Source organism: Scylla paramamosain, chromosome 18 (genome assembly GCF_035594125.1).
Source record: "Scylla paramamosain isolate STU-SP2022 chromosome 18, ASM3559412v1, whole genome shotgun sequence".
Taxonomy (NCBI): Eukaryota; Metazoa; Arthropoda; class Malacostraca; order Decapoda; family Portunidae; genus Scylla; species Scylla paramamosain.
In genome coordinates, this window is record NC_087168.1 from 1,967,240 (window position 1) to 1,980,090 (window position 12,851).

At 43.3% G+C, this 12,851-nt stretch overlaps 2 protein-coding genes across 5 annotated transcripts in view; one reads left to right on the forward strand and one right to left on the reverse strand.

Annotated features, from left to right (window-relative positions):
• The window catches only part of LOC135108985 (sodium- and chloride-dependent glycine transporter 2-like), an 87,836-nt gene extending 75,044 nt beyond the window's left edge, over nt 1-12,792 (reverse strand). For 2 of the 4 annotated variants that reach the window (XM_064019917.1, XM_064019915.1), the window contains exon 1: nt 7,827-7,981. In XM_064019917.1, coding sequence (XP_063875987.1) covers nt 7,827-7,839 — 13 coding nt within the window. In that variant the 5' untranslated portion in view covers nt 7,840-7,981. Of the gene's footprint in view, nt 1-7,826; nt 7,982-12,692 lie in introns of those variants that run through there. The other 2 variants (XM_064019916.1, XM_064019918.1) reach the window with 2 other exon arrangements.
• Nucleotides 1-12,851, forward strand: part of LOC135108986 (sodium- and chloride-dependent glycine transporter 2-like) — a 63,739-nt gene that overhangs the window by 21,566 nt on the left and 29,322 nt on the right. The gene's annotated exons all lie outside the window — the stretch shown is intronic.

The following is a 12,851-nucleotide window of genomic DNA, read 5'->3' on the forward strand; positions in this document are numbered from 1 at the left end:
CTTTCTAGATTTAACTAATTTTTCCTTCGTTTTGAACCCACAACCCCTCCTTCCCTCCCGACTAACGAAAAAAGCTCTGGAGTGCAGTTACCTCCCGTTCGAGTGTTCCGGCCAAAACCCGAACACCCTGGCGTGATAAATGCACTCCATCCCTGGCGTACAAGGTGTCCCTACCATAGAAGAGGTCCCAGTCGTCGATGAACGTCCATCCACTACTCTTACAATGATTCGCAAGCCTGCGGTTTACTGTAATAGCCCTAGACAGCCACTCAGCACCAACTCCCCTTCTCGGCAAGACAACACACACCACGGGGATCCCTCCCTTGCCCCTAATCCTATACAAAAGCCTGCCGAAACCTCCCGAACAGTTCTTCACTCCTGACCTTACCAAGGTCAGGTCCAGCGCTGAAAAAAATAGTGGGCTTGGTCCCATCTTTTTCCAAGCAAGTGTCTAACCCAGAGGTCAGCAACCCAGAATTTTCTCAGAGAAGAGCCACTTTCTTCATACTTGAACCCAGTGCTGCTGGAGACACATCGTAAAATCTACTACGAATGTAGATTACGAAACCTAATAAATTTCCTCCATACGAAACTTAAGTGATATAACCATAGACAAAATAATCATACAAATTGTACCGTAGTAGTAGTAGTAGTAGTAATATTAGTAGTAGTAGTAGTCGTAGTAGTAGTAGTAGTAGTAGTAGTAGTAACAGTAGTAGTAGTAGTAGTAGTAGTAGTAGTAGTAGTAGTAGTAGTAATAATAACAGTAGTAGTAGTAGTAGTAGTAGTAGTAGTAGTAGTAGTAGTAGTAGTAGGCTTGGTAGGGGTAAGACGTGTGGGTGTGTGGCTCCGTGATTAAGGTGTATTTTTAAGGTTAAAATTTTGTGAAATTTTGTGACAAAAGACACAGAGATGAGTGAAGTGGAGAGGGTGGGCCCAGTGTAATATCAGTGTCAATACTCGTATAAATCACGTGAAAAATATTGATTTATCATATTCTGAAATCAGTGGATGTTGTGAGCGTCACGGAGCGACCGTTGAAAGGGTCGAACTAGGTCGGAAGGGTTATCAGGTGATAAATCGCGTAGGGCAAACTCCGAGCAGCCCGCGCGGCTGCCCATCCACTCTCCGTCGGGGATACAGGTGCCACCTACTCCATATATTTCTATATAAATCTTACTATATATTATAGACTGATATCTCTGTTATAATACTAGGTATAAATCTTTCTGTTTAATTTTATTGGAGCCATGCACACCACGCGAGTACCCAAAATTACAGATCTTCATTAAATTTTCAGTAGTAATATACTATCACTCTAACTGTTGTAACGGTACTCCTAAGACGGCTGTTGCCACTACTACTGCCGCTAAACATTGTAGGGAATACTGAGTAAAGTGCCTGTAATACATATCTAAGTCCCATATTTACCATAAATGTTTCTCTCTCTCTCTCTCTCTCTCTCTCTCTCTCTCTCTCTCTCTCTCTCTCTCTCTCTCTCTCTCTCTCTCTCTCTCTCTCTCTCTCTCCTTCCCTCATCTCTCTATCTCTTTCTCTCTCTCTCTCTCTCTGCTATCACTTTCCCCTCCCCTATTCCTCCTCCCTCTACCCTCCCTCCCTCCCTCCTTCCCTTCTCTCTCTCTCTCTCTCCCTCTCTCTCTCTCTCTCTCTCTCTCTCTCTCTCTCTCTCTCTCTCTCTCTCTCTCTCTCTCTCTCTCTGTTGTCGCCTCCCCCTCCCCTACTCCCCCTCCCCTACTCCTCCTCCCTCCTACCTCTCCCTCTACCATCCCTCCCTCCTTCCTTCCCTTCTCTCTCCCTATCTCTCTCTCCCCCCTCCCTCATACTTCTCTCTCTCTCTCTCTCTCTCTCTCTCTCTCCTCTCTCTCTCTCTCTCTCTCTCTCTCTCTGTTGTCACTTTGTCACTTTCCCTTCCCCTATTTCCCCTCCCTCCTACCCCTCCCTCTCCCCCGGCTTCCCGTCTCTCTCCCTCCTCCCTCCTACCTCTTCCCCTACCCTTCCTCCTTCCCTCCTTCACTTTCTCTCTCTCTCTCTCTCTCTCTCTCTCTCTCTCTCTCTCTCTCTCTCTCTCTCTCTCTCTCTCTCTCTCTCTCTCTCTCTCTCTCTCTCTCTCTCTCTCTCTCTCTAATAATGTCATGTTATTAATACAATGTCTAACCCACCTGCACAAAGAAGATGTTGTCAGTGTACAAAAGAGGAACACAGATGTGTTAATTGTCAATGTGTGAGACAAAACAAAAAGTGTATAAATTGTAGAAAGGGAGATGGATGCCAAAACCCCCTGGGACGTGACCACCAGGGCAGTGAGAGGGAGGAGGAGCCAGGGGACAGCCAGGAATCCCAGCAGGATGAGGAACAAGAGCGAACGATGGAGACGTGGGAGGGGAGGCTGCCCTACCATCAACACCGTCACAACACGCCCCATCGCTACCGCAACACAATGCGTACGCCGCGAGACATACAAACGGGAGGAGAAACTTAGTCTGGAAAGGACTAACAGAAGAAGAAACAACCATGTGGGTGAACAACACTTACACAGAATTAGTTGGGTGGTCGACATGTCATCTGTTCGATCCACCAAAGTGTGCAGCCACCAACAAAATTGTACAAGAGATGGTCATCCTCCTCAACAATTACTTACAAGAGTCACCCCTCGCACCGTATGCGATGAAATTATTCTTCACACTGCCAAAACTCTTCTTTCAAAAGACACATAGAAATGCGAAGGTGGCGGAAAACGTGAAAGCCGTCGTAAGAAGAGTGGGTCTATGGCAGAACAACCAACTGGATGAGCTCCTGGAGGAAGCCCGAGCCATCCAGAAGAGGCTGCCAAGACCATCAGGAAACCAACAAGGGCAGGAAGACAAAGCCCGTAATTTCGCTGGCAATATGCGGCAAGGACAGGTGTCCAGGGCTCTGCGGGCACTTAATGAACAGCAGTCAGGTGGAGTGTTGCCCCTCACCAGGGAAACCATCCACCTGCTGAAGGAAAAACATCCTCCCCCCAGTGACGAGGAGGGCCTCAGGATGCAGGGGCCTTTCCGCAAGCCCAATGATGTCATCTACGAGGTGATAACTGGAGAGATGATCTGGAAGAAGTCTCTCCAGACACACGGCAGTGCTGGTCCCTCAGGACTAGACGCTAGAGGGTGGCGTCGCCTGTTGAGCGGCGCACTCTGTGGCAGCGCCGCTAACGACCTATGCGGCGCCCTGGCAGCACTGGCGAGGAAGCTTGCCACCCACAAATTGTCACCGCGTCGAGGCTCTCACAGCATGCCGATTAATTCCGCTGGACAAAAAGCCGGGATGCAGACCAATTGGCATCGGCGAGGTGATAAGACGCATCGTGGGTAAATGCGTCATGACGGTGGTCAAGGACGACGTAAGGAGGGCAGCGGGGAACCTGCAAGTATGTGCAGGACAGCAGGCAGGAGGGGAAGCCGCCATCCACGCTATGAGGGAAATGTTCAGTGAAGACAATTGTGAAGCGGTGTTATTAGTGGACGCCAAAAACGCTTTCAACACTATTAACATAAAAACAATGCTTCACAACATTCGAGTAAAATGTCCCTCTCTGGCACAATATGTAGAAAACACATATAGTGACCCCTCGGATTTGTACATATGTAGTAATAGTGGTAATAGTGTTAAGGTGTTAAAGTCCATGGAAGGGACAACACAAGGTGACCCAGTGGCCATGGTGATGTACGCCCTCGGACTTTCAGTGCTGCAACAAGTTATCTCATATGAGAAAACGAGTGTGAAGCAAGTGGCGTACGCGGATGACCTGTCAGGGGCCGGCAAAATAAAAGATTTGAAAAAATGGTGGGGCTTAGTGAACGACAATGGTCCCATCATAGGGTACACACCCAATGCCGCTAAGTCCGTCCTTATTGTAAAGCCTGAACACTATGACAGTGCAGTGGATAGCTTCAGTGGCAGTAGAGTTATAATAACAAAGGATGAACAACGGCATCTGGGTGCTGTCATCGGAACAGAGGAGTTCAAGAAGGAGTACATAGGAGAAAAGGTGAAGGAGTGGATACATGAGGTGGAAGTCCTGTCTGACATGGCCAGGACTGAGCCTCATGCAGCCTACTCTGCCTACACCCACGGCTTGCAGCATCGATGGAGATTCGCCATGCGCACCATCCCAGGCATCAGCCCTCTCCTTGCACCACTGGAGGTCTCGATAAGGAACACCTTCCTCCCAGCGTTACTGAGATACCACACCATCGGAGATGGGGAAAGGGCGCTGCTCGAACTTCCACCAAGACTGGGCGGGATGGGAATCACCTCCCCTGAGAAGTTGGCGACTGTGGAGAACCTCAACTCCCTCAAGCTCACCAGGTCCCTCACAGAGAAGATCATTGCTCAGGACGCACATGGTGAAATAGCCCAAAGTGCAGTCACTGAGCAAGGACGAATTATATCTAGAGATAGGCAACAACATCAACGAAACTGTCTCGAAGACCTGATAAACATCCTGCCTGCAACCACAGTGAGAAAAATCCTCACTGCACAGGAAACGGGAGCCTCTAACTGGCTAACGTCACTGCCCATCAGAGCGAAGGGCTTCAGCCTCAACAAACAAGAATTTGTCGACGCCATTGCTCTGAGGTACGGCTGGCCGATGGAAGGACTCCCCAGTACTTGTGTGTGTGGCTCCCCCAATGACGTCAACCACACCATGACGTGCAAAAAGGGGGGATTCGTATGTATCAGGCACGATGAGGTGAGAGATCTGACCGCCAGCATGCTCAGGGAGGTGTGCCACGATGTCTTCACTGAACCGACCCTCCTGCCGCTAGACGGCGAGCACCTGCGCTACAGAACAGCCAACACCACCAACGAGGCTCGAGTCGACGTCAGTGCACGAGGGTTCTGGACAAGGGGACAGAAAGCATTCATGGACATACGGATCTTTGACCCGATGGCCGCCTGTCACCACGAACTCTCCCTGGAGGCCGCCCACCGCAAGAATGAGCAGGAGAAGATCCGAGCGTATGGGGAGAGAATCCAACACGTTGACCAGGGCAGCTTCACACCTCTGGTCTTCACCACATCTGGCGGGATGGGCTCCAAGGCTCAGTGCTTCTACTCAAGACTAGCCGACCTAATGGCAGAAAAGAAGCACCAGCCAAGGAGCCATGTCGTCGCATGGATGAGGTGCCGTCTCTCATTCTCCCTCCTCAGATCTGCCCTCCTGTGTCTCAGGGGGACAAGGCATTCCACTCCCATACCTGCAGACTTAGGAGGCCTCGACTGCGAGGCTACAGTGGTGAAGAGTGGCATAAGAGTAGATAGAGTAGAGGTAGAATGAATTTATAGTTAACAACTAATGTGTATATTATAGAGTATTAGATATGGTTGGATGCCACAGTCATTAGCGGGAGCTGGGGCTAATGACCTCCAAGTAATGGAGCCCCTAATTGACACATCAATAAACATGGGGTGGAGGTAGTAGTAGTAGTAGAAAAAAAGTAGTAGTAGTAACAGTAGTAGTAGTAGTAGTAGTAGTAGTAGTAGTAGTAGTAGTAGTAGTAGTAGTAGTAACAGTAGTAGTTGTAGTTGTAGTAGTAGTAGTAGTAGTAGTAATAGTAGTAGTAGTAGTAGTTAATAATAATAATTATTAATAATAATAATAATATTATTACTAACAACAACAACAACAACAACAACAACAACAACAACAACAACAACAACAACAACAACAACAACAACAACAACAACAACAACAACAACAACAACAACAACAACAACAACAACAACAACAACAACAACAACAACAACAACAACAACAACAACAACAACAACAACAACAACAACAACAATATTATTATTATTATTATTATTATTATTATTATTATTATTATTATTATTATTATTATTATTATTATTATTATTATTATTATTATTATTATTATTATTACTGTCATCATTATTATTATTGTTATCATTATTATTATTATTATTATTATTATTATTATTATTATTATTATTATTATTATCATTATTATAATTACTATAATTATTATTATTAGTGATGATTATATCAATAGAAATAGCAGCTGTCATAAAATAAACTATTGTAATAATTATGTAGGAAGACACTCGTTTAACTTTATAATTCTATGATGGCAGCAATTGAACAAATATGGTATATTATTCTTCAAACATGTTAAGTGTACTTACTATATCAGTATCTGGTCACCATGATGAGTTTAAACCGGAGAGAGAGAGAGAGAGAGAGAGAGAGAGAGAGAGAGAGAGAGAGAGAGAGAGAGAGAGAGAGAGAGAGAGAGAGAGAGAGAGAGAGAGAGAGAGAGAGAGAGCGATAATTAAGAGTTAATTAAAGTGATTTTTGGTCCTGTGTTTCTTTGGAGAGATGCTCAATGTTTGGCAAATATGTTGTCGTTTTGAGCTTCAGGCAGGACTGCAGGCTTGCATCATTCAATCGGCTGCGTAGTTTGTTTTTTTATAAAGTTCATGCTAGAAAACACTTGCTCACACAGGTAAGTAGATCCAAAAATAGGGAGAATGCCAAAGGCATATCTTTTCATGTCTGTGTAAGTGTCTGGTAAGGAATTCCACTTCATACACAATCTAATCTCGTTTTTGTAGCCCAGACAATTCAGTTCATTTGTGTTGAAATGCCAGTGTAGCATGTTGTTTCTCCAGGTTTTCAATATCGGAGACCATACCTCTGAATTTAGAAGTCTATAAGTCTTTTCCTTGCAAATCAGCTAATTCCAGTTCCAGTTCTGCTTGATTCACTCCAGTAAAAGCTGAAAACTTGAGTGAGTCTGTATCTGCATCAAGGGGGTTGATCACAAATGACAACGTGGCCTTTTCTGAATTCTTGAAAACGTCCTTCAAAGGATTTTTTTCGTTTTCATTAGTACATTTTTTTATGATATCAATATCAAGCTCAAAGTCTGTTCCTTTTCCAAATTGCTTTAATGAAGGAAAGTGAATCAGAGCCTCTCTCAACATCTCTAACAAACAAAGATAGTTTTCGTTCAAAGGAAAGGACTTCTTCCAAAAGCATCAGAGCAGTGTTTCCCTTTCCTTATAGTTTCCTATTGAGCTCATTTAAATGTGAAGTGATATCCACCAAGAAGTGAAACTTCTGTAGACATTCAGGATTTGTAAGGTATGCATATTCATGGTGGCCTTTCTCCTCCAGAAATTTCTTCACTTCCTCAAGGAATGCTGCAAAACGTGCAAGCACCCGACCCCTAGAAAGCCAACGGACTTTGTTATGTAAGAGGTATGAATACTGGGAATCGACTTCTTCCAAGTTCACGAAACTCAGTGGTTTAAGCCTTTTGCCATTATTTTGTTAATAATTTTCACGACTAAGTCCATTACTTCAGTGAACTCTGATGGGCAAGTTTGTGCACACAATGCCTCTTGGTGAACGATGCAGTGAAGTGATATTACTTCACGATTCAGCTCTCGTTTTAAGAGAGAAACAAACCCTTACTAGGTAGGATGACGATATATATATATATATATATATATATATATATATATATATATATATATATATATATATATATATATATATATATATATATATATATATATATATATATATATATATATATATATATATATATATAAACACACGCGCACAAAGTTTGAAGAGTACGGGGGTGGCAAGTTTTAGACTGCACCGCGTTATAGCCACCGCCCGTAGCTCGTTTGGGACAACGTGAGTACCGCCGCCCAGAGGGACGCTAGGTGTCGCTAAATCCTAATGCAAGCTCCACCTATATTCGACTGTAACACAAGTTACTTACCGACATTGAGCATATCACTGAGGCACTGAAACAGCAACAGGTATTTCTTGGTGTGTCTCAGCAGAGAATGATGACACAGCACCTTATATCCGATTACACAACTAAGTACGTGTTAAGCTCAAAGCAACAGCTCTCAAGGTAGATAGATACCAGAGCGAACTATCGTAATTTCCGTTCACAAGTGTGCTGCTCTTCGCAACTAGCAGACTATACATGTGTTCTTAGGTACGAGTTCCGACTGGTTGCCATGAGAACATGGCCAAGTGTTCCTTCTCACTAAATATAAATTAAATATGAAATTCTCTCTCTCTCTCTCTCTCTCTCTCTCTCTCTCTCTCTCTCTCTCTCTCTCTCTCTCTCTCTCTCTCTCTCTCTCTCTCTCTCTCTTTCTCTCTCTGATATACCCCAAAATGTTAGAATCGATGCAAATATAGATGTTCATATTAATAGTGGATTACGGTTTTCCTTACCTAACAAAAAATTAAGTAAAATAAAAAAATATATGAATAAAAAATAAATACAAAATAAGATAAAGTAAATAAAGAATAAAACATACATAACGAAATGAATAAATAAATAAATAAAATAAATAGCTATAAAATAACTAAAAATTACAGGCATTATTAGTTATTATTGCTGTTATTATTAGTATTGATATTATTATTATTATTATTATTATTATTATTATTATTATTATTATTATTATTATTATTATCATCATTATGATGATGCTGATGACAATACTAATACTAATAATACTAATGATGATAATAATAATAATAATAATAATAATAATAATAATATTAATAAGATTTTTTTTTTTTATGTAGGAAGGACACTGGCCAAGGGCAACAAAAATCTAATAAAAAAAAGGCCCACTGAAATGCCAGTCCCATAAAAGGGTCAAAGCAGTGGTCAAAAATTGATGAATAAGTGTCTTGAAACCTCCCTCTTGAAGGAATTCAAGTCATAGGAAGATGGAAATACAGAAGCAGGCAGGGAGTTCCAGAGTTTACCAGAGAAATGGATGAATGATTGAGAATACTGGTTAACTCTTGGGTTAGAGAGGTGGACAGAATAGGGTTGAGAGAAAGAAGAAAGTCTTGTGCAGCGAGAACGCGGAAGGAGGGGAGTCATGCTGTTAGCAAGATCAGAAGAGTAGTTAGCATGAAAATAGCGGTAGAAGACAGCTAGATATGCAACATTGCGGCGGTGAGAGAGAGGCTGAAGACAGTCAGTTACAGGAGAGGTGTTGATGAGACGAAAAGCTTTTGATTCCACCCTGTCTAGAAGAGCAGTATGAGTGGAACCCCCCAAGACATGTGAAGCATACTCCATACATGGACGGATAAGGCCCTTGTACAGAGTTAGCAGCTGGGGGGGTGAGAAAAACTGGCGGAGACGTCTCAGAACACCTAACTTCATAGAAGCTGTTTTAGCTAGAGATGAGATGTGAAGTTTCCAGTTCACATTATAAGTAAAGGACAGACCGAGGATGTTCAGTGTAGAAGAGGGGGACAGTTGAGTGTCATTAAAGGAGAGGGGATAGTTGTCTGGAAGGTTGTGTCGAGTTGATAGATGGAGGAATTGAGTTTTTGAGGCATTGAATAATATCAAGTTTGCTCTGCCCCAATCAGAAATTTTAGAAAGATCAGAAGTAAGGCGTTCTGTGGCTTCCCTGCGTGATATGTTCACCTCCTGAAGGGTTGGACGTCTATGAAAAGACGTGGAAAAGTGCAGGGTGGTATCATCAGCGTAGGAGTGGATAGGACAAGAAGTTTGGTTTAGAAGATCATTAATGAATAATTAGAAGAGAGTGGGACAGGACAGAACCCTGAGGAACACCACTGTTAATAGATTTATTAGAAAACAGTGACCGTCTACCACAGCAGCAACAGAACGGTCAGAAAGGAAACTTGAGATGAAATTACAGAGAGAAGGATAGAAACCGTAGGAGGGTAGTTTGGAAATCAAAGCTTTGTGCCAGACTCTATCAAAAGCTTTTGATATGTCCAAGGCAACAGCAAAAGTTTCACCAAAATCTCTAAAAGAGGATGACCAAGACTCAGTAAGGAAAGCCAGAAGATCACCAGTAGAACGGCCTTGACGGAACCCATACTGGCGATCAGATAGAAGGTTGTGAAGTGATAGATGTTTAAGAATCCTCCTGTTGAGGATAGATTCAAAAACTTTAGATAGGCAGGAAATTAAAGCAATAGGACGGTAGTTTGAGGGACTAGAACGGTCACCCTTTTTAGGAACAGGTTGAATGTAGGCAAACTTCCATCAAGAAGGAAAGGTAGATGTTGACAGACAGAGCTGAAAGAGTTTGACTAGGCAAGGTGCAAGCACGGAGGCAAAGTTTCGGAGAACAATAGGAAGGACCCCATCAGGTCCATAAGCCTTTCGAGGGTCTACGCCAGCGTGGGGCATGGAAAATATCATTGCGAAGAATTTTAATACGTGGCATGAAGTAGTCAGAGGGTGGAGGAGAGGGAGGAACAAGCCCAGAATCGTCCAAGGTAGAGTTTTTAGCAAAGGTTTGAGTAAAGAGTTCAGCTTTATAAATAGATGTGATAGCAGTGGTGCCATCTGGTTGAAATAGAGGAGGGAAAGAAGAAGAAGCAAAGTTATTGGAGATATTTTTGGCTAGATGCCAGAAATCACGAGGGGAGTTAGATCTTGAAAGGTTTTGACACTTTCTCTTAATGAAGGAGTTTTTGGCTAGTTGGTGAACAGACTTGGCATGGTTCTGGGCAGAAATATAAAGTGCATGAAATTCTGGTGAAGGCTTAAGTACCTTTTGTGGGCCACCTCTCTATCATGTATAGCACGAGAACAAGCTGCATTAAACCAAGGTTTAGAAGGTTTAGGTCGAGAAAAAGAGTGAGGAATGTACGCCTCCATGCCAGAAACTATCACCTCTGTTATGCGCTCAGCACACAAAGACGGGTCTCTGACATGGAAGCAGTAGTCATTCCAGGGAAAATCAGCAAAATACCTCCTCAGGTTCCCCCCAACTAGCAGAGGCAAAACGCCAGAGGCACCTTCGCTTAGGGGGATCCTGAGAAGGGATTGGAGCGATAGGACAAGATACAGATATGAGATTGTAATCGGAGGAGCCCAACAGAGAAGAAAGGGTGACAGCATAAGCAGAAGGATTAGAGGTCAGGAAAAGGTCAAGAATGTTGGGCGTATCTCCAAGACGGTCAGGAATACGAGTAGGGTGTAAGAGTATATATACCATATATACCATATATACTATGACCTCCCGTGCCAGCTCTACGTCACTCCCTCTAGTCACATACATCCACATACGTCCTTTGTCAACGATATTTGTGGCCTGACTGATTCGTGGGAACAGATTTCCCTGTGGCTTCTCAGAAGCTGTGTAGCTACTCTTCTGGTGAGAGGGAGGGGAAGGGGACGGGGAGGGGAGGAAGCAGCCAGTCACGCTGCTTGCCATAACACAATCTTACCTCAAAAAGGACTCTAAGTTCTAAAAATTATTACTCACTGATTACGGGAGCTGGGAGGGACTCAATACTTCCTTGGGGGAGGGCAACTCTTCAATTATGTCATGTATCAAACTCAACCTTGTCGGGGAGGAGGACGGGGGCAAAGGGAAGTGGGCAAAATCTTGACAAAATCAGAGCACTGTGAGGAGAGGGACATTTACACAAAATTCAAAGCGCGCGGGGCGGGGAAGTGACTCGTTTCTCTCTCTCTCTCTCTCTCTCTCTCTCTCTCTCTCTCTCTCTCTCTCTCTCTCTCTCTCTCTCTCTCTCTCTCTCTCTCTCTCTCTCCCCCTCCTTCTTCATCTTTCTATTTTCTTATCTTCGTATTCTCTCTCGCTAGTATGGCGCCACTCATAACAGAAGCATATTAGGATGTAGCTGTGTGGTGTACATGCACACACATATACACACAAACACACACATTCCTCCACCATCCAGCAAAACAGAACCTATGTTCAGGTTTTTTTGTGTGGTATTCTGCCTTACGCTGTGTCTCGTCTTCTTGGTGTCTCTGCGAAATACACCATTTTCTTCTCTTGCTTTTCGTATAGGGAACCTGGCTAGGGCGGGTCCCATTGTCTCAGAACTTTCTCTGGAATTTCTAAAAGAAACAAATCGCGAGCATGTGCGACCCTGGCCTCCCATTCACTGGGGCCTCATACTTTCACGTCTTCGAATCAGGGTATTCATAGACAGGGCTCAGGTCAAGTCGTGCCTCCCTTAGCGCGCTGCGTGACACGATGCTCCGATCATGCCTTACTCGTCCCGCCAACTCGGTAATCTGTCAACTTATTGTGAAATAGATGACTGAGAGCTGTGTTTTTCCGTCTTGTGTAGCTTGAAGAAGACTACAGTTGGGTTGCCACAAGTTTCGCAATAAATATAAGAACAATAAGAACGCGAGTGTATAAAATGTTATTTTGCCATTCGAAAAATAAAATAGATACATATGACTTTTAAATTAAACCATCCTCATTTTCTCAACTAGATCAAGAATAGATTATGCGTGGAGTGGTATTTTCCATTCGTATTTTTTTTTTTTGTCCACTCTTAATCCGCAATTGTTTAGCGTTATAGCATCAATTGAAAATTATCTTCAGTTTATCAAATGGATCATGGATACTGCAGATCTACGCTGACGATTAATAACTGTGCGTGGAAATGAAGAATGAGAGGTAAGGTTGAACATAAGCTTAATCAAAATTATCAACTATTTACAACTTGAAAATTACCGTAGATGCAGAATATTTCTCGAAAATAAACAGCTGATTAAGACGAACACTACCAGAACTGCAGAAATTATCCTAGAACTTGACGGGACAAATAAAAAGAGAGAAGAAAGTCCTACCATAGATGGACTCCTTCAGGCAAGGCTAAGACCTGACAACTGTGACCTGAAGAAGCGAGTGTTGCCAGCAGACTGTTCAAAATGAGTGCAGTCGAGTTAAAGTATTGCACAGACACACAACAGAATTTGATCCACTTAAATCATGTCATGGCACGTTTT